The following is a 22,690-nucleotide window of genomic DNA, read 5'->3' as shown; positions in this document are numbered from 1 at the left end:
TATCTAGCACCCTCACCACGACGCCTCGTGTCTCCTTTGACACCACCCGCCTATCCGCTCGGCGGCTTTGGGCTCGACCTAACACCTTGCGAGTGCACGCTCGGGCTACGCACAAATTGCTGCTTGGCACGTCAGCGTTCACTCGTCATTTCCGGCCAGGTCGACTTACTGCCTGGAGGGTCTGCATGGACATCTGAGGCGTGCCGACCATTTGCGGCGTGCCCACCATCTGCGGTGTCCCCACCATCTGAGGCGTGCCCACCATCTGCGGCGTACCCACCACGGGCACCTGGCCCATCTGGCTCTGCTGGGCCTGCATCTGCGCGACAGCAACTGCCTGGGCCTGAGCCTGCGCCTGTGCTTGGGCTTGGGCTTGAGCTTGGGCTTGAGCCTGCGCCTGCGCCTGAGCCTGAGCTTGAGCCTGAGCCTGGGCTTGAGCCTGGGCTTGTTGGGCTTGCTGGACCTGCGCGTTCCGCATGAGTTGCATGTGGACGGCGCGGATCGTCTCCGGCGTAGCCTGTTGACCCGAGGCCGTGAGCGTCGCGATGATCTGCTGGAACTGTGCTTGCTGCTGTGGCGTCATGGGGGTGTTGGCGATGGACCCAGCCTGCATCTGCGGACTGCCGGCGGCGGGCGGGCGCATGTGCTGTTGCATGCCCATACCCGCAACACGTTGGGCTTGGGCTTGGGCTTGGGCCTGAACTTGCGCAGCCTGCATGGCCTGCATTTGGGCCTGGGCCTGGGCAGCCTGGGCAGCTTGAGCGGCCTGGGCGGCCTGAAGAGCCTGCTGTTGCTGCTGTGGCGACGACTGGATGCCTGCGTGGTGCTGTTGGGCGGGGGAGGACATTTGCGTGACGTCGCCGTTGGGAATCTCGCCTGCAGACGCGTACGGGGACGCCAACGTACCGGGCTGCGAGTGCGGGGTACCAGTGAGACTGGCGGCGCGCGCCTGGGCAGCAGCCTGGGCCTGAGCCTGAGCCTGGGCCTGGGCCTGAGCTTGAGCCTGTTGGGCTTGGGCTTGGGCTTGGGCTTGGGCTTGGGCTTGGGCCTGAGCAGCAGCTTGTGCTTGCGCCTGCGCATGGGCAGCTTGTTGCTGACGCTGAGCTTGAACAGCAGCCTGTTGCTGGGCTTGCAACAACTGGAGCTGCTGCTGTTGCTGGGTTACTTGCACCTGGCCAGCCGGGGCGGGAGGCCGGGCGCCGTTGGCGAGTACGGGGGCGTTGCCGTTCAGACCGGCAGCGCGACCATTGACGGCGGTAGCAGCGGCGACAGCGTTGAGAATCTGCTGCTGACTAGGTGCCATGTTGATCGGCTGGCCGTTGGGACCCAAACGCTGCGGTGTCGGGGCAGCAGCCTGGGTGGGTGTGCCGGCCGCCGAGGGAGTAGCTGGAGCAGGCTGCTGCTGTGGTTGCTGTGGTTGGGCCGGGCCCTGGGGCTGAGCAGGAGGACGCACAGCTCCGCCGCCGGCATTGAGCATGGCCTGCTGCTGTCGCAAAGCCTGCTGCTGCTGTTGGCGGTGCTGCTCTTGGAGGAGACGGCGTTGCTGCTGAGCCTCGTGGATCCGCAGGTCGCGCTGGTACTTTGCCTCGACGAGCTCGAACGGTGTCGGAGGCTGGCCGTTGGGGTTGGCAATCGTCGAGTGCGACTCGTGCACTGTAATCTCCTTTGGCTCCATGTCCTTCAAGCTCTCCTTGGCCTTGTTATCCCTGCGGCGCGAGAGACGGCGGATGGCATCATACAGCGCCTGGTGGCGGATGGCCTTCTTGGTCGAACCATCGTAGCGCTGCTGCTTGGCAGCCTTGGCCTCACGCTTGGACAGACCAGGAGGGGGAGGGGGCTCCATGACCTGTCCAGGGACGGGGGGAGGAGCAGCACCAGGCACGCTGGGAGCGACGATGGCAGTTGGTGTGCTGACCCCAGCACGCGAAGGGGTGCCAGCGGCTGGTGTGCCAGTGGCAGCACCGGTGGGAGCCGCTGTTGGGGTGTCTGCCTGTGACTTTGGCACATTCTTGCCTGGTCCCCAGGTCGTGTTCCAACGTTCGTAGCAGTCGTATGCGCTCCGACGGTCCGAGGGAATGGTCACACGCTCGCTGTTGAACGCGTCGGCAATGAGCTGCCAATTGTACGGGAACGTGGTGACAAGGCGAAGGAGGATCTTGTCCTCTTCAGGTGTCCATGCAGGCTCGGGGCGGTTATTATCAGGCTTGATCTGCGGGTTGTACGGTTGCAGGTTGAGCGGGCGGACGCCACGGCCAGAGAAGAACGTCGATAGTGAGGCGACCACCTCGGGAGGCAGGTCGGTAGAACCCTTGGGGTCCTCGTACCACAGTCCTTCGCGCAGGTCCCAGTCGCCATCAGTGTCAAAGTGGTTACGCGCGGGCTGGAGGTGGGAGACAAAGACGGGGCGGAAATCGAGGATACGAGACGTATGCGCCATGCGGTTGCCCGAGGTCATGCCCTCGTCCATACGGCGGTGGACCTTGGTATCGTCTGGAGGATTGGGACCGCTGTACACTGCCAGATCGGGGAAGAGCTCCTGGAGAGTAGGTGGGGGCTGTTCAGATGGCGACCCCTCCTTGTCCTGGGTCGCAGGAGAAGTCGACTTTGGCTTGGGGAGCGGCAGAGAGCTGAGGTCGGCAGTCGGCGCCTCCGCAGGCATGTAGAGCAGTGGTCGACGCGCAACTGCCAGTTCCTCGACATTGGCAAACCTCTTGCTCAGAACCAGGCCGTTGGGCAGGACAGTCCCGTCCCGTTCCTGCTTGTCCTCGTCTCCGTCTTTGCCCTGGCTACCTGCTGCTTCGCCAGCCGCATCGATGTCTACAGTCAGCGCAACCCAAGACAACCAAGCCTTACCGTCGAGCCCAACTCCATCCTCTTCTCCCTCGGCATCCATCTCGCCATCGGCATCGGCCTCACCATCCGCGTCTGCCTCTTCTCCCTCTGCATCTGCTTCCTCGCCCTCTGCGTCCGCCTCCCCATCGGCATCTGCTTCTCCGTCGGCGTCGTCCTCCTCCACCGCTTCCATTTTGACCTCGGTGTTGTCGTCGTCCTCTCTGGTCTGGATCTCGTCGAGAACTTGGGCGCCGCTAGGTTCGGGACGTTCGGGCAGGTCGATGTCGTCGTCTTCGTCGCCGCCTTGGCCGACGAGCATCTCGACATCCTCCTCGGCAGACCCCTCGGCGTTGCCGCTGTCAACCTTGCCGGGGACGGCAATGTCCTTGCTCGCACCCCATCCGCGGCCGCCGACCATGCGGTCCGCCTTTTCGTCGACGGACGCGAGGTGCCACTCGACAATCTGGTACGCCAGTTCGCGGGCAATGACGCGCTTCCATCGCCTCTCCTCGGAGAAGTCGGTCTGCATCCACTCCTGGGAGAAAGAGTCAGTGACCATGTTGGTTTACGTTTCATCTGTATGTGAGACCCACCATCTCGTCCAGGAGCCAGTCCCAGTGACCCTTGGGCATTGGTGGACCGCGGTGCTTCTTGGGCTGACGCAAGGACCACCTCCCGGCGGCCTTCTTGGCCTCGATTCGCTCCATGGCGCGGACATGTCGCAGCTCTGCTTGTGCCACGCGCCAGTCGGATGTGAGCACACACTTGGAGCTCTTGGAGATTCCGCCCGACAGCGGGTTGAGGTTGTACATGAGGCTGAGCTTGAATGTGTCCACTTTGCCCTGGTCGCCCTTGCTTCCTCGCCGGTGCCGGTGTGCAGTGGCAGGGACGGCAGGGAGGCGGGGCACCTTGGAAGAGGCATAGTCGGTCTCGAGGGGCATGAGCACCTTGAACGCCTGGGAAGGGGGCGGGGATGCGGCTGGGTTGTAGTTGTCCACCGGCTCCCATGGCTGAACGTCGATGTCGCCGTTCAGAATGATAGGAGAACGTGGGGGCAGCACGTCGCTCAAGTTGACTGTTGATGGGGGCGGTTTCAACGTTCGCACCGGAGACGTGGGGCGAGAGGAGCGAGTGGTACGCGGCGACGCAGCGGCGGGTGTCCCCACACGCGAGCTTGACCTGCTCGAGGCTCTCGTGGCCGGGGCAGCTGCGGCCGCCTCCACAGAGACGTGCGGCACTTGTGCGGCCTCGACTCTGGGCTCGTCGGGAAAGTCAATAGCAGTTGCCGGTGGTGAAGGAGGTGGGATGGGCGGCAGCGAGAGCTTTGCTATCCTTGACGGACCGGCTTCGAGGCGATACTCGTCCTTCCAACCGTCAAACGCCTCCTTGGCTCCGGGCTCGAGCTCTTCGTCTTCCATGTCTACACTGGGGAAGTCGTGTCCACTCTCACGCTTGCGTTTCAGTAGCCCATATAAGTTCCGGAGGGCAACACCATGCGCCTCGACATACTCGCTGCAGAAGGAACGTCAGTGGCGGCACAACATGGACAACAGGCCATTCAGCGACGACCCGGTACACACCTTGCAAGTGTTTCTTTCGCCGCAAGAACATCATGGACGGCACCGCTAAGCTGATGCGGCTGTGACATTGTCAGTATATACAAAGTGGTGCACGGACGGTATTCGCGAACAAGGAGGGACATTGCGCCGAAGGGAGGGAGAGAGGGGAGAGAAAAGGAAAACGCACCTCGACGTCGGTGGCCATTGCGGGCGATCTGGCGCTTGGTTTTACGCAGTTTCTTCGCGCAATGAAAGGATAAACTGCGTCGGCGTGCTGCCCGCGGGCTGTAGGTGATGTGGAAGGCGGATGCGGCTGCTGGTGGGCGCTGGTAAACACGGATTGGAAGGGTGGTCTGATGCACAAGCAACGACGACGAGGAGGGCTGGGTTGAGTGCGCGGAAGCAAATATTGGAGGAAAGATAGGCGCACAACAATTAAAACGAAATACAGGTAAACATGGTTTACGGGCCTAAAATGGGGAAATAAATAGGCCCGCAGTTTTGGTTTGCAGATCTGTGGTGCCCCATGCTGGCGGCGCCACTTTTGTATATGTTCCGGTAAGCTCGGGGATCGAGGGTGTTGGGCGGGTGTGTGTTGGATGGCGAGCTGCTCTGCTTGGTCGATGGTGGTCGGTCGCGCGTCCCACAGCGGCTGTGTGTCTCTCTCTCCATTGTTCCCCTCTTTCGGTGGGCTCACTCTTTATTCCACTCACAGCACACAGCCCCCTCGTATCTCTTTCCCCCCCATCGCTCTCCCAAACCTCACTCAATGGCCACCACCGTACCACCCAAGATTTCAGTCACGAGCGTCGCGTCGTCGGACTCTGGCGACCAAATCAGCGCGTTTCGTCGCGCGTCAGTGGCCGCCAGGCTACGCGACAGTGCATCAGACTCCCCCATCTCGCCGCTGGGCGTGCCGTCAAACAACTCCAGGTTTCCCGGCCCAGTGTCAGCTCCTGCCGCCTCTGCCTCTGCCTCTGCCGCTGCCGACGACACTGGCCTCTACATGCCCAAGACAAATGCCTATGCCGCCAAGGACACGATCCCCAACACGCCGCTCGTGGCGAGCATGATCTCGGCTGGTCTCGGCGCGCTCGCTGGCATCGCAGCGTTCAGTGCTGTCCGCCCCGTCCTCGCGCTTCTCGGCGCGGACAGCTGGACATGGGCGCGCCCCCAGCTCGGCATCTACCTCGCTGCCATGGGTCTCTTCCACCTGCTCGAATTCTGGACCACGGCAGGGTGGAACTATGACAAGCTCTCTGTCGACGGTGAGTTATGACGAGAACCCAGTGATGGGGGAAGCGTACTGACGCGTGTTTCCCGTCCGCAGCGTTCCTCCTCAACAACACCATGGACTACCACATTGCCCACGCCGTCGGCCTCGCCGAGTACTTTATCAGCTCGTACTTTTGGCCTGCCAAGTTCCAGTCGGTGTTTGCGTCGGTCCCCGTCCTCGCTCTTGGTGAGTCCCCAGAGTTTCCAGTGATACGCGTTGGAAACTCGTTGCTGACCGCTCGGTGCAGCTGTGGGACTCCTCGTTGCTGGCCAGACATTCCGTTCCCTCGCAATGGTGCATGCCGGTAACAGCTTCAGCCACCTGGTGAAAAAGGTCAAGCTCCAGGACCACACCTTGGTTACTACGGGCGTCTACGCGTGAGTGTATTGCACGCAGCTGGCCTATCCTATCTCTAGAAGACCTAGCTGACCAGAACCAAGTTACGTCCGTCACCCGAGCTACGTCGGCTTCTTCTACTGGGCACTGGCCACCCAGGTGCTCCTGTCCAACGTCGTTAGCACGGCTGCATTCTGCCTCGTCCTCGGCCGCTTCTTCGGGCACCGCATCAAACTCGAGGAGGTCCACCTCATCCAGTTCTTTGGCGACAAGTACCTCGACTACCGAAGGAAGGTCGGGTCGGGTCTCCCCTTCCTCGGCGTCTAAGCGACAGTATTGCTCTGTAGACGAGACGCGAGGGTCTAATGGGTGATGGGGAATGCATGTACATGATCTAAAGACAAAGGAAACACACAGTAAAGAGTTGCTGCTTTTAACGCTTGCCAGCCGGCTTCTTGGGCGGCGGAGGGGGCGCGTCGTCGTCGCTCTCACTGTCGCTCTCCTCGCCCGCCGAAGGCACATCGCCAGCAGGCGCGTCCATGTCCCAGTCATCGTCGTCGTCCTCTGCCATGCGGTCCTCGTAGTCGAACTCGTCGTCGTCGTCGTCGCTCTCCTCGTCGGCAGCAGCGGCCTTCTTGGCGCGACGGCGCTCGAGGGCCTCCTCCGGGTCCACGTCCGAGTCGACATCCGAGAGACCGTCGACGTCGAGGTCCGAGCGGTCCTCGTCGTCCTCGTCCTCGTCCTCGTCGTCGCCCTCGACCTTGACGCCCTTCTTCTTCTTGGCGTCCTTCTCGGCCTTTTTGCGAGCAACGTTCGCAGCCTGCTCGGCACGACGGGCGTCCTTGAGCTTCTTCCTCTGGTCGTGGGACTTTTGCAATGCCGACGCTTGCGACTTGGTACGCGACTCGAACTCGTGGAAGACCGTCTGGCCCTCGCCGCGCTTGGAGCCGACAAGACCCTCGACAACCTTGATGAGCTTGAGCTCGAGACGGGGGCCCGTCTCCAGGAGACGCACGGCCTTGCGCTCGCCCTTCTTGTTGCCACGGCCCACATAGTCCTCGGGCAGCTCGACGGCGTTCGAGTCCGACTCGGCCTCGGACGCCTCGCTCTCGCTCATGCTGTCGTAGCCCGACCCAGCCTCAGAGCCGGGGGTGCTGGTGCGGCGGATGAGGTAGTCAGCAATGTCGTCGGCGTTGGAGAGGTTGGGCGCGCGTCGCGACGTGCCGCCGCTGCTGGGGTTGAGGAGCTTGCGGACACGACGCGACACACCCTGCGGGCGAACCGAAATGGTGAAATGACGCATCGAGATGAGACCCGTGCCGTGGTTGTACGAGATGAGGAGCACGCGACGGAACGTCGGCAGGGCCGACTTCTCAACCTGGATGGGCGGGAACAGGCCCTGGAACATGGTGCTCATCAGCTTGAGCTGGGGCAGAGCGGGGCCGTCGGCTGGCTGCTGGAAGTTGTTGAGGACCAGAAGGGGAGGGTTGCGGTACTCGCCACCGGGGCTCTTGGCAATGTTGCGCATCGCGCTACGAGCGTTCGCGAGGTCACTACAGTTTTTGTCAGCTATGCTAATCGGTTATCACAGGCCTAGCTCACCGCATGAGGGAGTAGCGCTCGACACGGAAAGTGAGCGTGGGGCCCTGGGGAAGACGAGCGACACGGAGGTGAACGTTGGCGGCGTCGGTGAGCGTGAACGCCATCAGGTGAGTGACGGAAAGAGTAGGCGCAATGGTGAGGTAGTCGCGGAGGCGAGCACCGGGCCTCTCCTTGAGACGGGTAGCAGTGTTGGGTTCCATGAGCTGGCGCATGTCGGATACTAGCGACTCTACTGATTTTGTCACTCGCCCAGACTGAAATGTCAGCTTAAGCCGGAGGGCTCCAGCTTACCTTGATGACGAATGACTTGGGGGCCTTTGCCTCCTCCTCTCCGGGCTGCACGCCCTTGAGGTGGGTCCTGGTCTTTCTCCTGCGCTTGCCCATGTTGTTGGAATGTTTGTTGGTGGAATGGGTGAGGACGTTCAACTGGAAGTCTTTACGCGCACACTTGGTCGATTGCCACCAGAAATTCAGATCCCGTCAAGTGGCCCTCAGATTATATTACGTAAACCATTGTGTGCCGTTGATCGAGGCATTGTGTGTTGCATGAGTAGTCCTTTGTATGGTCCCCTCCTCCTCGTTCCTCCGTGGATCCGTGGCACTTTGCACTTGGCTGGCAACCGCGCGTATCACAGCGACCTCCCACCATCGTTTGCAGCAGCTCTCTTTGCCGCACTGTGTCCCCTGTGCGCTCACGCCACTGCTGCATACCCATCTGCAGCCCTCTTGACTCTCTCTTTTCGGCTATACTTCGGACATGGCACTCTACAGGATCACGTTGCTGGAGACCCCACACTGACTGATAACCACACGTCATTTTTCCCACCGCACGCCGGCCCGGGTGTGGGGAGGGGAGCGGAGCGAGTTGTCTCCACCCGAGAGCGAGAGAGGCCGCCTGCCGCTCTCCAAAAGATCAACGTCTGCTCTCTTGGGTCTTGCCTCGCACTTCCTCGTCGTCGTCACCGACAGCAGCAGCAGCAGTGATGCCCTCCCTCGCCCGTCTCCCGCTTCCCCTCCTCGCCCGCGCCCGCGGAAGCGTGGCCGCGCCATTGGCCTGCCGCCGCTTCGCGAGCGCAACCACCACCCCGCCCCCTGGGTCTCCTCCACCCAACAACGACACCAACAGCAATGTCCCGCACACCCCGCCTACCCCTGGTGCGGGTGGCCACAAGGTGCTTGAGCCCACGACATTCGACGGCAAGGCCGCCCCGCGCGACGTCCACAACCGCCCGGGACTCCTCCGCCGCGGCCTCCCTCCCGCATCGACCAACAAGCTCAAGCCGTGGGAGGAGGAGCAGCGCAAGCGTGTCGATGCCCAGCGCAGGGCGATGGCGGTCAGCGGCGACGTGCCCCGTACGGCCTTCCACAGGTCGACGGACGAGCCTCAGAACTTTGACGGACCGAGCCGTCCCCGTTTGGTGTACACTCGCCCAGCTGGGCGCGCACTTCCTCGTCTCAAGGTGAGTTTGCCTGTGCAGCGTGCTGACCCCGGAGAGATCTGAGCACTGACACTCGGCTTTAGAACAGGTTACCATTGTGTACGTCTCAGAACCGTGGAAGCAGGGGGGTTTGTAAGCTGACGGCAAACTACAGATATCGGCATGGCCGCACTCGGCCTGGGCTCGTGGGGCCTCTTTATCCTGTACGCGACGAACAACGGTGCGTTTGAAACCAATGGGGGCCGCAGGGCCAAAACAATAAACGTGGGCTGACCATCTTGTGCAGAACGTCTCTCCTCCTCGGTCGTCCGCCAGGTCACCTTCCAGCTCCGTAACTCGGCTGATGTCGCGGCCGTCCTCGGTGACGGTGTGCGGTTGGAGCGCAACTGGTGGGGTGAGTCTGTCCCGTTACATCGCAGTCCCGACCGCAAACTGACAACCGACAGGCGGCGACCCTTGGATCCACGGCAACGTTAGTTGAAGTCCCCAGCGTCCTCATCACCTAACCACTTCAGATCAACCTCATGCAGGGACGTATCGACTTGAAGTTCCGTGTGCAGGGCAGCAAGCGTGAGCAAACAATGTTGCGAGAAGGAACGCTGACAGTGACAGAGTTCGGTACCGTCATGTTCACCGCCATCCGTCCCGAGCAGTCGTCGCCTTGGCGTATTGGTGAGTACAGACGATCGCCCATCGTGATCTGTGGTGGAGTGGACCGGGACCAGTGGTCAACTCTTGAGCTTCGTTGCTGACCCTGGCAGTGCGCTACAAGCTCACATCGGACTCTGGCGACGTCGTCCGTCTCGAGGAGACGGCCATCCGCAACGTCGACTAGGCCAAAACGCCGTCGTTGACGACTGTAGCGCGTCTGGAGAAGATATGTATTGCGCCGCGCGCGCCATGCCACAACCATGCATCTTGGGAACCAACCCCTGCAGCCAGCTGACCAAGTGGCGGTGCACACGCCCGTGCCCCCATGTATGCCCCGCACCACTGCATGACTTTACTGCGACTGCAAAGACCATGACGCTCGGCACAAGCACACATGTGCTGCTCGGTGGTGACGGCTCGGTCACGAGCGGTGTGCTTAGAGAGGTCTCTGGAGGCGACCTCACCGGATCGGAAATGGCCGCAACGCCGCGGCCCCGACGACGCCGTGGCGATGCCGGTTTGATCCCCGCTCGCCGCCGCCACTCGGAAGGGCACGATATCTCAGTATCTCGGTCCGCGCGCGGTGTGTGGCGCGCGGTGCCGCGGAGCGGTGAGTCCGTCATACGAAGGAACGGTGGGCCCACGCAGCAGCGACGGGATACTGTATAGTCGATGGGTACGTCCTGCGTTTTGAATGTTGTCCGTCTGTCGCGAGGCCAGAGGAGGCAAGGACCAACGGAACAGATAGTGTTGGGTTTTAACTCGCCGAATATCCGTCTCACCGCGCACCTCACACACTGTGACGCTGTGGGCTGCCGGCATGCAACCACTGCTGCTCCATGTACACGCCGTGCATGCGATACTTCTGCCACTACTACCACTCCTCCTCACTAGCCACCGCCTTCCAGCCCTCGGGGTCACTCTCCCAGTCGTCATCCCCCTCACCCCCCACCCCGCCGCCGCCGGGAGCAGCCGCGTTGTCGCCCCACTCGTCGTCCTCCTCGCCCTCGGCCGCTTCGCCAGAGACGTACACGTCCTGGCCGCGCTTCTGGGCTCGCAGCATGGCGGCAGCGGCCGACGTCGGGTCGAGGAGGGCGCGCACGCGCAGGTCGGCCAGCCGCTCGCCCCGCCGCGCGATGGGGGAACGCAGGGAGAGCAGGGAGAGCAGGCCGGCAGGTGCAGAGGCGCGGCGGACCCCGCTCCCGCCGGCGGCGTCGGCGTCGGTAGCCTCGTCCTCGGCCTCGTCGCCATCATCCTGCCCATCTCCGTCTTCACCATCGCTCTGGCTCTCGCCCTCGTCCGCGCTGTCGGCCATGTCGTCATCGGCATCATCCTCGTCATCTTCGTCACTGGCCACACCCGCGTCGGGGCGCAGCTTGATCGCCTGCCTGCGCGTGCCCGTCACGCGGACCATGCGCGGGTCCGCTTCGGGGTCCCATTCGTCCTCAGACAGGGCGAGGACGCGTGCGCGATGGCGCTCACGGCGAGGGGTACGCTGTGATTGAGTCTGGACAGGTGGCGATCCCGCCGGAGGGGTCGAGAGGCGGTCGTCCGGCGCGGGTGTGTCTGATGCCGCTGAGGGTGTGTGCGCATCGGACGGCGGTGCCGAGGCCGACACGTCGGCGTCCACTTCAGACGCCTCGGCGTTGGTCCAGTCAGAGGGCCCTTCAAACCCAAACGCGTCAGGGAGGGACGGGGCTTCCGGGGACGGTGAACTGGGGGCAATTTCGGGCGAGTGCGCACGATGCCGGTGGTTGGCGTTGTTGTTGGCGCTGTTGCTGTTGTTTTGGCCACTTGCTCGGCGCTTCGAGGGTGGATCTGCTGCACGCTGCTCGGCTGCACGCTTGGCGAGCTGGAACATGGGGAACAGGTCGGTTCCTCGACCGCCCAACTTAGCAGTGGGGCTGATGACGGCCTTGTTCGCTCCTTTTCTCTTGTCCGCGCTGTGGACAAGCGTAAAGGGCTTCATGGGCGTCTCGTCCAGTTCTTCCTCCTCGTCCGTGCCCCCAAAGTCGGCTGCTGGCAGCGCACCAGCAAACAGTCCCGCACCACCGCCACCAGTTGCACCACTGGCTGTTGGGCGGTCGCCCCGGCGACGGCGCGGCGCCTTGGCGGGCGTAGGATCCACCTCCTCGCCTGCCAGACGCTTCCGGGCCCTTGTGCGCGGTGTGTTCTCCACTGCTGCACGGTCCCGCGACGCGTGAAGCGAGTTGGCCTGTAGGAGGTCGCGCATCTTGCGCGGCGAGTTGGCGTAGATGAACGGAGACTCGGACTGGAGGCCTGTAGGCTTGGTGGCCGAGCCTCCTTTGCGCGGGGTGACGCTGAAGGGGTTGGGGTTGGGGTCGTGCACTGGGCCAGTGTATCCGGGTTTGGCACGCTTGGGAGTCGATGTCATCTTGCGGGGCGTCGTCGGGGACATGTCGGCAGCGGTGCGTTTTGGGCGTGAGGGACCTGCTTCACCAGGGACCGAGGTCGAGGTCGAGGTTGAGACTGAGAACAATGCGGCAGAAACGCTTCGCCTAGCAGCTGGAGGAGTCGGTGTTGCAGGTGCTGGTGGAAGGAGCCTGCGGCGCGAGGGAGTGCGCGTCACATCGGCGTCGAGCGCGTCGGACCCATTGGAAGCCGGGCGCGAGGATGAGGAAGCAGAGGGCTGAGAATTAGATGTGGTCGACTTGGAGAGGCTGCGGTACAGGGCATACTGGTCGGCTGAAAGAGTTAGCAGCCGGCTGGGTTGTCAAGAGAGAGTGCACGAGCTCACCAATGTCGCCGTCGCGCTTGATGTCGTCCTTGACCGGCGCCCTTCCGTGTTGGGCTTTAAAGGCCTTTTCCCAGGCCTTTACGCGCGCCTTGACAGCCGCGAGCTCCATTGTTTGCCGAGGGTAAGGGATGGAGGGAGAGAGAGAGCTGTTAAATAGGTAATTGCTCGCTCCTCATTGTTGTCTTTCATGTCACTTCATGTCCCAGACGCGTCGCGACGGGAGTAAATCGGGCAATCACCACGTGGGTTTCACGTGATTTCATGGTTCTAACCACGGCTGCCGGATCTCTTCGGCCACCACAATTTCCTCCTTTGCCGCTTCAACACTCCTTAAACAACATCTACACCCACAACCGCAGCTACGCAGGCAGCGGATAGACAAGTGTTTAACAAAAGGGAACAGTCCACTCGCGTCTCCTCCCAAAAAAAACGGCGCAAACACTGCAAGCGTGACCACCAGCCCCCCCTTTTCCCCCTTTCCCTCCTCTACAGATCCGAGCCACCAATGTCTGCCCTCCGCTCCTCGCGCATGCTTGCGCGCACCCTCTACAGCACGCCTGCCGCGGCGAGCCGCATGGCCATGGTGCCCTCCCTCTCGTCGCGTGCATTCTCCGCCACCCGCTTCTCTGCCGACGAGACCAAGCCTGCAAAGCCCGAAAAGGACATGACTCCTTACCCCGTCGAGAACGCACCCCAGTTCCCTGCTCCCACCGACCCATTCCACCCGGAACCGGCCAAGGAGAGCAAGAAGGAGTACTCTGAGACACAAAAGGCGCTCGTTCGCGGTGCGGCCAAGATGCTGGGTTACAACTCGAAGCAGTCGACGGCTATTCGCGAGTCGGGCCGCATGATGCGTGGTGTTGTGGACGCTGTTGAGGCGGACAGGAGCTTTTGGTATGACAGTGAGTTGTCATCTTCTCGTCTGGGTAACTGGCGTGAATAACCTGACACCAAACTTCCAGCCTGTGGTCTCCCACCCACGTACCAGTCGTTCTTCCAGATCCACCTCCTCTACGTCCTCCTCCTGGTCACCCGCCTGCGCGCACTGAGGTCGTCGCGTCCTGACGCCTCGCCCATTCCCGAGTCTATCGAGCCCGGAACCCCTCATGACGCTCCGTCCCAGACCCACCCCAAGGGTACTCCCATCCTCGGCAAGGCTGCTCACGAGGCGTACCCGACCGAGCTGCTGAGCCACTTCTTTGAGCTTGCCGAGAGCCAGATGCGCATGGTCCTTGGCCGCGGAGAGCGTGAGAGCGTCATTCGCAAATACATGGAGGAGATGGGCGAGCAGTGGAAGGGTGCCGGTACCGGTCTCGACTATGTCCTTGGCCTGGGGATCAGCTCTGACCCGGCCGACGTCGCACGTGCCGACGCTGAGATGGCCTCGTGGGTCTGGCGCAACCTCTTTTCGTCGCGCGGCCTGTCGCCCACTCCCGTCCCCCAGGCGATTGACGAGCTTGCGTTTGTCGAGCAGCTCGAGGCGGTCGTCCGCTGGGTCCGCCAGGAGCTGTATCGTCTCGACTCTGTCAGCGACGAGGATGTCCTGGACGGCAACATTGGCAACTGGGACAGCCTGAGCGAGGACGCAGACAAGAGCTCGTAATGTCTTGGCAATAGGGCGAGGGAGGTGATAGCGAGAATACGTAGGGAGCGTCCGTATAGTGGCGCACATAGACACATGCATGCATTTGACAACTCTCAGTGTATGTTGTTGCTGGAAAGATGGCCTCGACCCAGCACCGCGGTCAGGCCGGCGGCGGAACCAAATTTCCCGAGAACATCCCTTTCCTTACCGAAAAGTCGACCTGCGACAAGCATCCAACAACTAACAACCACCTTTCAACCACCACCACCACTCACAATGGCCTCGCTCGCCCTCGCCCGGCCATCGACCTCCACCCCTCTGCGCGCGGCGCTGTCGTCCGTCGCGCGCGTCTTCTTCGCCGCTCCCTCCCCCGCCGCCTCGTCGTCCACCACTTCCACATCTGCCGCCCCGCTCCTCTCCGCCCTCTCCCTCCCGGCCCTCCCCTCCCTCCCGACTCTGGCCGGCCTGGCGGGCCTCCTGGAGCTCCTGCCTCCTATCCTGTGGGCTGTGCCCAAGCACAAGACCACGCACTCGCGCAAGAGCATGCGTTCGGCGAACAAGGGTATCAAGAACAAGACGAGTGGGTATTGTGTTGAGACCGGAAGCGGTTTGCTCTTGCCATGTCCCATTAGTGATATGTCCTAGGCAACCTGGCTACAAGAGTCGTGTGGAGAGGTCTGTCGAGCGGCTGGTGCGGGCTGAAAGAACTGCTGTCTGCATTGAGGACAAACAGTTACGATCTTTCCTCTGTCAACCGTCTAGTGCCGAGGGCTTCACTTGGCTTGGCGCATGTCTCTGTCGTCCTGTGACGCTGTCATGTTTGCTATGTGCAGGGTGTCGTCCCGCAACTCAGCTTCAGCCTGCCCTTGACTCCACTCGCCCTCCTCCTCTAGACAGTTTACCTCTCCACTTGCCTGCTGTGATACTCGGCCAGACAGACGCTAACACCCTTCTCCAGACTTCAACCACTGCAACGGCTGCGGCACCCTCAAGCTCACCCACAACCTCTGCCCCACCTGCTACTCGCAGATCTCGCGCCGCTGGAAGGAGGAGGCCCGCAGCCCATCCGCAGAGCAGAAGTAGAGCGACCCCCACCCTCCTCAGGTTGGGAGAGGTCGGAGTTGGGAACGGAGCCGAGCCCCGCCGGAAGAGTGTTCATGGCGTGCGTGCGATACTGCCGTGCTGCCGTCAGGAAACTGGGACCTCTTGGGTGGGAGAGAAGTAGAGCATATACCATGTCACAGCATCGCCACTGCGTCTGGTTCGAGCGCGACTGACATGAATGTGCTGACCTCACTTACCCTGCTAGCCTGGTAAAGCTGACGAGGGTCCTAGCTTGGAGCGACAGCTTCCTCATATGCGCACTAAACTGGGATATACTTGGAGACGTGCAAGCCTCGAATGTAGACGACAATGGCTTCACTGAGGACACGGTCGTGTCCGTCGTCGTCTCTGCCGGCCGGTCACAGCCGCGACCACTCGTCTGGGGCTCGCCTCCAAAGAACCTCGACCTACTTCACCTCCGGCCTTCAACCCCTCCCCCTCTCTCTCTCTCTGTGTCCTCTGTACCAGGACATGCCGCTGACACGCCCGCACTGCGCAATACCCGCTTCCACGCTGTCTACGCCTCGGGCACTCAAAATCACACCACTGTCGTCGTCAACACCAACTACCCTATGGCTCAGTTGGTTAGCGCGTGGAGCTGTTACTCATGTAGCACACTCCGAGGTCCCAGGTTCGAGCCCTGGTGGGGTAGATATCTTCTCTTTTGGCCCCCCTGCAGAGGTGTAGCATGATGGTTGAGTGGTGGGAGGTGGTAGGGAGGTCGCGCAGGTCGGTGGCGGTTGGGTCCGGAAAGTTGGGCGGAGTGTGGCGGGCGGGAGCCTTGTTGGTGGAAATCGGAAGGGGTGCGTATTTTTCGCTAGGGGTGACGCTGGGTCAGGGCCGTGTGGCTTTGGAGATGGGGAGGGGTGTATGCGTACGGGCGGAGGAAGAGGGTAGGGCCTGGGGGTGACAGCGTACAGCGCGAGGGCTACCACACTGACGGCCCAATCGATTTGTGCAACCCCCTCGCTCCTGCATGTGTCGTACCAAGTAATGGACATTCATTAGGAACTATCCACCAGAGAGAGGACGACATGCAACGAACGGGCATGGGTTGCAGCAACGCGGTGACGACCGAATGCCACAAACGTAACAGGACGAGACTTGCAGATTATCAGCCGCCGGCTAATGAGATCACACCAGGACGACGGCGGGAATTAGTAATGACAATATCTAATGGTGATCACTCTATAAGGCAACCAATTTCAAAAATCGCTGAAGGGGTACTAGTCGCTTAGTGCGACGGTACGGCATCGCGTTAATCGTTGGATGCGCTCTTGGCATCAAAAGTGGTGACCGCTGGGCCACTGTGTACTGTACTGGACTGGACTGTGTTGCATTCGCAATAGACACCCTCCAACTTGTTGTCGTACAGAACGGCTAAGGACGGTTGGACGGCAGCAAACGGTTAAACCAACCATGAAGCCGAGCCAGGGCATTTGTTGTTGTTGCACCCTCAACTCACTCTTCAACTGATCCACTAACCAACCACCCAGTCGACGGATGGGGCTCGTCGACTATTCGTCCGATTCAGACAGCAGCGGGAGCAGTAGCGGCAAAGCACCCGATGTCAAGCGGCGTAAAGTGACGCCTGCTGGGCCAAGCTCGCGTCCAGTCGGGCCCGCAGCGTCCACACCACCGACAAGGCAGCGAGTTGGGACAACTACCACGGTCGCTTCAAACAAGGCAAAGGGAAAAGCAAAGGCCCTCCCGCGTCTGCCGGACTCGTTTGGCGGTGTGAACCCCCGCGACGACCCGCGAGCCCATCAAGGACGCGTCCGCGCGCGTCCGTTCGTCGACGGTGACTATTACGTGCACGTCTACATTGACCGTGAGTTGTCGAGCGTCGGCCATGTGCCCCTGCTGGCAAGTCCTCTGCGTGACAGCAGCATGACTGACAAAACCCAGTGGTCGTATCGACAGCGCTGCGTCGTGAACTTGCCCGCGTCCTGGACGCAGCTCGACAACGCGTGCCGGGCATCGACGTCCACTCCTTTCTCGACCCATCGCCATCTCCGACCCCGACACCAGGTGCATCGGCCTCGCCATCTCCCGCATCAACACCAGCACCAGCACCAGCCCCAGCGCCAACCCCCACACCGCGGACACTTCACGTCTCCCTCTCCCACCCGCTCCCGTTACGCCGTGACGCCGCGTCCGCGCTCGCGGCCACCGTCGCAGCCACGCTGCGGGCCACGCCGCACCCGCGCGCGTTCAAGCTCTCGCTCTCCTCCCTGGCGATATACCACAACGACTCGCGCCCGCGGCGCGCCTTCCTCGCCCTGCGCGTGGGTGCGGGCGCGCCCGAGCTGGCAACGCTGCTGGACAAGGTCGTCGAGCCGGCACTGCGGCAGCGCGGGGGCGCGTACCACCCCGACGCCGAGTTCCATGCCAGTTTCGGCTGGTGTCTAGACGGCCACGAGGAGGAGGAGGAGCAGGATGCGGCATCGCCGTTCCCGGCCGACATGCTGCGCCAGCTCGAGGACGAGTACGGGCCGGCGCTGTTGGCCGCCCAGCCCCGTGGCGGGTGGGATGTCGCGGACGTGTGCGTAAAGGTCGCCAAGACTGTCACCCGCCTGCCTCTGTAGATGTTCTCGGGGATTAGGATTAGTCGCAGCCATGCCACCGCCCCCGCCACGCTCGCATCCTCCTGCTCCATTGCTTCTTTGTTTGTTTCTTTCACGGATGACCTGAATGGCATATGTTTTACTGTTATAACAAATTTCTTTTCGTTTCTACTCTTGCAGTTGATGCACAATGTGGTGGGGAATGGTGGGGGTATGGTGTTGAACTGAGGGGGTATCTGAATGGGTTGGTTGGTTGGGGCGCCAATATATAAACTTGTGCGCTTTATGCTCTTCGTGTCGCCTCCAGGTCTTCCAAGCTCGTCTGTCGTGCCCAGGCCTTACTAGTTTAGTTGGCAAAGTCTTCGACGCTGCCGCACTCGCAGATAAGGTTGAGGTCACCGGCGGCGTCGTCGACGCGGCCGACGGTGGGCCAGAACTTGGAGCGGCGGAGGTTGGCGACGGGGTACGCGGCCTTTGAGCGCGAGTACGGGGCGGTCCACTCCTCGGCGGTGATGACCGACAGGGGGTGGGGGGCGTTCTTGAAGACGTTGTCCTCCTTGTCCTGCTTGCCGGCAATGACCTCGTCGACCTCGCCGCGGATGGAGATGAGGGCGTTGATGAAGCGGTCGAGCTCGTGCTTGGGCTCGGACTCGGTGGGCTCGATCAGCCAGCACGTCGAGAGGGGCCACTGGGCGGTCGGGGGGTGGAACGAGTAGTCCTGCAGACGCTTCGAGAAGTCGGGCACGCGGAGACCGGCCTTGTCCTCAAACTCGGCAAGGTCAATGAGACACTCGTGCGCGACGCGGCCGTTCTTGTTGGTGAAGCGCAGGTTGTAGTAAGGGCGGAGACGCTCGGCAATGTAGTTGGCGTTCAGGAGCGCCATCTTGGACGACTCGGTGAGGCCCTCGCCGCCGAGCATCTTGATGTAGGCCCACGAGATAAGGTTGATCGACGCCGAGCCGTAAGGAGCGGCCGAGACGGCCTGGATGGCCTTTTCGCCGCCGACGCGGGCAAGCGGGTGGCCGGGGAGGAAGGGCGCGAGGTGCTTCTTGACCGAAATGGGGCCGACACCGGGACCACCACCGCCGTGGGGGATGGAGAAGGTCTTGTGAAGGTTGGTGTGCGAGACGTCACCGCCGACACGGCCGAGCGAGGTGAGGCCGACGAGGGCGTTGGCGTTGGCGCCGTCGACGTAGACCTGGCCGCCGTTGTCGTGGACAATCTGGCAGGCCTCCTCGATACCTTCGTCAAAGGTACCAAAGGTCGAGGGGTAGGTGACCATGAACGCGGCAAGGTTGTCCTTGTGCTTGGTAGCCTTCTCCTTGAGGTCCTTGAGGTCGAGCGAACCGTCGTCGAGGGCCTTGATGGGGACGACCTTGTAGCCGATCATGGCGGCCGAGGCCGGGTTGGTGCCGTGAGCCGAGAGGGGGATGAGGCAGACGTCACGGTGGCCCTGGCCGTTGGACTCGTGGTAGGCGTGGATGACCTTGAGGCCGGCAAACTCGCCCGAAGCACCCGAGTTGGGCTGGACCGAGGTCGCGTCGTAGCCAGTGACGAGCGAGAGGTCGTGCTCGAGCTCGTTGAGCATGGTGATGTAGCCCTGGGCCTGGTCCTGGGGAGCGAAGGGGTGGACACCGCCAAACTCCTTCCACGAGAGGGGGACCATGGACGAGGTCGAGTTGAGCTTCATGGTGCACGAGCCGAGGGGGATCATGCCGTGGACAAGCGAGTAGTCCTTCTGCTGGAGGTGCATCATGTAGCGGAGCATGTCGGTCTCCGAGTGGTGCTTGTTGAAGACGGCCTGCTGGAGGAAGGCGGTCGAACGAGCGAGGGGGCCGGCAATGGGAGCGGTGACCGAGTCGGACGAGAGCGAGAGCGACTGGGCAGAAGCCTCAAGCTGGGCAGGCTCGACGTCCGACTGGCCCTTGACGCGGTAGAAGACGTTGACAATGTCAGTCAGGTCGAGAGGGCCGACCGACTCGTCGAGGGTGATACCAATGGTCTTGGCGTCGACGGGACGGAAGTTGATACCGGCGGCGACGGCGGTCTGGAGCACCTGGTCGGCAGTGAAACCGGCAGTCGAGACGTCAATGGTGAGCGTGTCAAAGTAGCTCTTGTTCTTGACGGTGAAGCCGAGCTCGGTGACCTGCTCGGCAAGGACGCGGGTGAGCGAGTGGACCTTGCCGGCGATGCGGCGGAGACCCTCGGGGCCGTGGTAGACGGCGTACATGGCAGCCATGTTGGCGAGAAGGGCCTGGGCAGTGCAGACGTTCGAGGTGGCCTTCTCACGACGAATGTGCTGCTCACGGGTCTGGAGGGCGAGACGGTAGGCCGGGGCACCGTGCGAGTCCTTGGACAGGCCGACGATACGGCCGGGCATCTTGCGCTTCATGTCCTCGGTAGTGGCAAAGAAGGCGGCGTGGGGACCACCGTAGCCGAGGGGGACACCGAAACGCTGCGAGTTACCGCAGACAATGTCGGCACCCCACTCTCCCGGAGGCTTGAGCATGGTGAGGGCAAGCAGGTCCGAGGCGACGACGACCTTGCCGCCGTTGGCCTTGACCTTTTCAGCCACACCGGCCCAGTCGTTGATCTCGCCGTTGACGTCCGGGTACTGGACGAGGGCACCGATGATCTTGTCGCCAAGCTTCTCGACCTCGGCAAGGAAAGCCTCGTTGCTCTCGGCGACCTGGAGCTGGACACCAAAGCCGGGAGCACGGGTCTCGAGCACCGCCTGGGTCTGGGGAGCGACAGTGGGCGAGACGAGGAAGATGTTCTTGCCCTTGCTAAACTTGTTCTTGGGAACAGAGGCAACGCACATGGCCATGGCCTCGGCCGCGGCGGTAGCCTCGTCAAGGAGCGAGGCGTTGGCAATGGGAAGGCCAGTGAGCTGGATAGCGATCGTCTGGAAGTTGACGAGCGACTCGAGACGACCCTGCGACTGCTCGGGCGAGTAGGGGGTGTAGGCAGTGTACCAGGCGGGGTTCTCGAACACGTTGCGCTGGATAACGGCGGGGACAATGGCATTGTGGTAACTGAAAAATGGGTGTCAGCTGTGATGTTTTTGCCACACCGGCACATTTCTCTCGCTGCGCTTGTTGACACTCACCCCATACCAATGTAGCTCTTCATGGGCTTGTTCATGTTGGCAATCTCCTCGGCACGACGGCGGAGCTCGAGCTCAGAGTAGGGAGCAATGTCGTTCGAGGTGTACTCGGGGATACGAACGTTGTCGGGGACGGTCGCCCTGACAAACTCGTCCATGGTCTTGTAGCCGAGAGTGTTGAGCATGGACTGGGTGTCCTGGTCGGTGGGGCCGACATGGCGGGGCTTGAACGTGTCCAGAGGGGTGAAGACTGACGAGGTCGATGGGTGGAACGACTTGGAGGGAGGGTGGGGGTGGGGCTGGGTGGCGGTGGTGGAGGAGCCGCGGGGAACCGTCGCGACGGGGCCAAGCACGCGGGCGGTGGTGGTGAACGCACGCGCCTGGGGGAAGCGCAATGCGCGGCGGGAGAGCCTAGCAAGAGACATGGTGTGGGATGGGGGGAGGATGGGGGAGGAGAGAAGAGAGGGGAGTGATGGGAAGACTGTGGGGGGGAGGGTGTGGGATACACAGATGTGGTGGGTGCGCTGGATAACACACGCGCGAGACGATCAGTGATCAGGAGGGGGATGGGGGCAGGAGCCGTCCGATGAGTGGCCAGCGGCCTGTGGATGTGTGAGTGGTGATGGTGAGAGGAGAGATGATGAAGAGAAAGAAAGAGATGCATGCTGCCCCCGGCGTGTTGCTGTTTAGAGTGTCCCCCATCAGACCACCCGCGCTCGTTGGTAGGTGGTCGACGAGCCGGGGCTTGGAATTAGTTTGACTGTTATTTTCCAAGAACCGGACGCCAGGCTTGTATTTTCCAACGATTTCCTTCCCTCCCTCCACCGCCGCGGCAACTGATATCCAACAACCGGAACCACGCCGCGTCTCTCCCACTGGGCAGCGGGCTCGCAACGGGCTGCTTCGGGAAGGCAGAGTGCGTGCGAGAAACGCGTGCATGGCCTGGCCAGCCCAGCCGCCAGAGAAACCATGCGTGAGCTCAAAAGCGACAAGCGTGCAAGCGGGTTGCCCCCGATAACGAAAACACCAGGGTGGGGAAGGTTGTCATCTCGTCCCTAGGGAAAAACGAGACGAGTCATAGATAACAGCCCACCCAACGACGAACGACTCACCCATCCATATCCCCCCCCCCTCTCCCATGCACGCACCTCCAACCCTCCTTCGCACCGTGTCTTCTGTGTGTGCAGACCGCCAGTCAACGAGCAGTGTAGGTTCCGTGCGGACACCAGCTGCATGGAACTGCCATCAATCACAGATAACTCAATCGGGGACCTCGCGTCGCGCAACCCTTCCCACCCACCCACAGCCGCCCCTGCGTCTGGGTAACATGACGTCGCCGTGGAAATGGAAGGAGGAGACCCCGCCGTGCAACAGCCCACCCACCCACAGCTATACTTCTTCCATGCATATGCTAACCACCGCCACCTCACACTGACACGTCCTGGCCATCAGATAGAGCAGGCCTGAGCGTCATCCATGCACAACACTTTGCATTCGGGACTCTGGGCGGGGGAACGTGCTCACTGGCTGACGGGCGATTCGGCTTTGAGGACAATTTCCAAGATTTGGACCCCGTCTCTTCCCGCCCAGCCCCCGCACATGAATGATACAAATTCCCTTAATCGTGCCATCTCGTCTCCATAATTTCCACAGAACCACGCTCTGCAGGATATAGCGCGTGCTCGCTGTCCTATAGGGGGGCTCTCTCTGGTGCGCTCGTCGGTGATGCTCGCCGGCGATTACCATTATTCCAACGCAACCGTAGGCAGTTTTTCTTCGCTGTTTCCAAGAGCCAAGGGACGATTGGACAGACGATGAACGCGGAGTGGATATGATATTTGCCCGGAGTCGCCGGTTAGCGGCAAGCGAGCAGAG

At 62.0% G+C, this 22,690-nt stretch overlaps 8 protein-coding genes across 8 annotated transcripts; 4 read left to right on the top strand and 4 right to left on the bottom strand.

The window, feature by feature from the left end:
* Positions 1 to 50: 50 nt before the first annotated feature.
* Positions 51 to 4,596, bottom strand: EAF1 (chromatin modification- protein VID21; the record flags this gene model as incomplete). Its single annotated transcript, XM_028621838.1, has 6 exons — positions 51 to 119; positions 170 to 2,817; positions 2,854 to 3,367; positions 3,426 to 4,344; positions 4,413 to 4,471; positions 4,579 to 4,596. 6 exons carry the CDS (start codon positions 4,594 to 4,596, stop codon positions 51 to 53), a joined length of 4,227 nt encoding a protein of 1,408 aa, XP_028478290.1.
* Positions 4,597 to 5,160: 564 nt separating this feature from the next.
* Positions 5,161 to 6,330, top strand: EHS24_006372 (uncharacterized protein; the record flags this gene model as incomplete). Its single annotated transcript, XM_028621837.1, has 4 exons — positions 5,161 to 5,659; positions 5,722 to 5,853; positions 5,915 to 6,044; positions 6,108 to 6,330. The coding sequence occupies 4 exons, from the start codon at positions 5,161 to 5,163 to the stop codon at positions 6,328 to 6,330; spliced, it is 984 nt and encodes a 327-aa protein (XP_028478289.1).
* A 106-nt stretch (positions 6,331 to 6,436) lies between these two features.
* Positions 6,437 to 7,989, bottom strand: EHS24_006371 (uncharacterized protein; the record flags this gene model as incomplete). Its single annotated transcript, XM_028621836.1, has 3 exons — positions 6,437 to 7,556; positions 7,606 to 7,859; positions 7,897 to 7,989. 3 exons carry the CDS (start codon positions 7,987 to 7,989, stop codon positions 6,437 to 6,439), a joined length of 1,467 nt encoding a protein of 488 aa, XP_028478288.1.
* A 599-nt stretch (positions 7,990 to 8,588) lies between these two features.
* On the top strand, positions 8,589 to 9,879 carry EHS24_006370 (uncharacterized protein; the record flags this gene model as incomplete). The annotated part of the gene is made up of 8 exons (XM_028621835.1): positions 8,589 to 9,065; positions 9,128 to 9,143; positions 9,199 to 9,264; positions 9,331 to 9,438; positions 9,491 to 9,516; positions 9,560 to 9,614; positions 9,657 to 9,716; positions 9,806 to 9,879. The coding sequence occupies 8 exons, from the start codon at positions 8,589 to 8,591 to the stop codon at positions 9,877 to 9,879; spliced, it is 882 nt and encodes a 293-aa protein (XP_028478287.1).
* A 690-nt stretch (positions 9,880 to 10,569) lies between these two features.
* EHS24_006369 (uncharacterized protein) lies at positions 10,570 to 12,562 on the bottom strand (the record flags this gene model as incomplete). Its single annotated transcript, XM_028621834.1, has 2 exons — positions 10,570 to 12,401; positions 12,454 to 12,562. 2 exons carry the CDS (start codon positions 12,560 to 12,562, stop codon positions 10,570 to 10,572), a joined length of 1,941 nt encoding a protein of 646 aa, XP_028478286.1.
* A 396-nt stretch (positions 12,563 to 12,958) lies between these two features.
* CBP3 (Protein cbp3, mitochondrial) lies at positions 12,959 to 14,056 on the top strand (the record flags this gene model as incomplete). The annotated part of the gene is made up of 2 exons (XM_028621833.1): positions 12,959 to 13,355; positions 13,416 to 14,056. The coding sequence occupies 2 exons, from the start codon at positions 12,959 to 12,961 to the stop codon at positions 14,054 to 14,056; spliced, it is 1,038 nt and encodes a 345-aa protein (XP_028478285.1).
* Positions 14,057 to 14,314: 258 nt separating this feature from the next.
* Positions 14,315 to 17,730, top strand: USB1 (nuclease; the record flags this gene model as incomplete). Its single annotated transcript, XM_028621832.1, has 5 exons — positions 14,315 to 14,618; positions 14,671 to 15,200; positions 15,358 to 15,722; positions 16,639 to 16,973; positions 17,051 to 17,730. The coding sequence occupies 5 exons, from the start codon at positions 14,315 to 14,317 to the stop codon at positions 17,728 to 17,730; spliced, it is 2,214 nt and encodes a 737-aa protein (XP_028478284.1).
* Positions 17,731 to 18,055: 325 nt separating this feature from the next.
* On the bottom strand, positions 18,056 to 21,240 carry GCV2 (glycine decarboxylase subunit P; the record flags this gene model as incomplete). The annotated part of the gene is made up of 2 exons (XM_028621831.1): positions 18,056 to 20,744; positions 20,819 to 21,240. The coding sequence occupies 2 exons, from the start codon at positions 21,238 to 21,240 to the stop codon at positions 18,056 to 18,058; spliced, it is 3,111 nt and encodes a 1,036-aa protein (XP_028478283.1).
* Positions 21,241 to 22,690: the final 1,450 nt, after the last annotated feature.

This window comes from Apiotrichum porosum (assembly GCF_003942205.1).
Source record: "Apiotrichum porosum strain DSM 27194 chromosome Unknown scaffold_3, whole genome shotgun sequence".
NCBI lineage: Eukaryota > Fungi > Basidiomycota > Tremellomycetes > Trichosporonales > Trichosporonaceae > Apiotrichum > Apiotrichum porosum.
The sequence above is the reverse complement of the archived record's forward strand: the minus strand, read 5'-3'. Positions and strand labels throughout refer to the sequence as shown.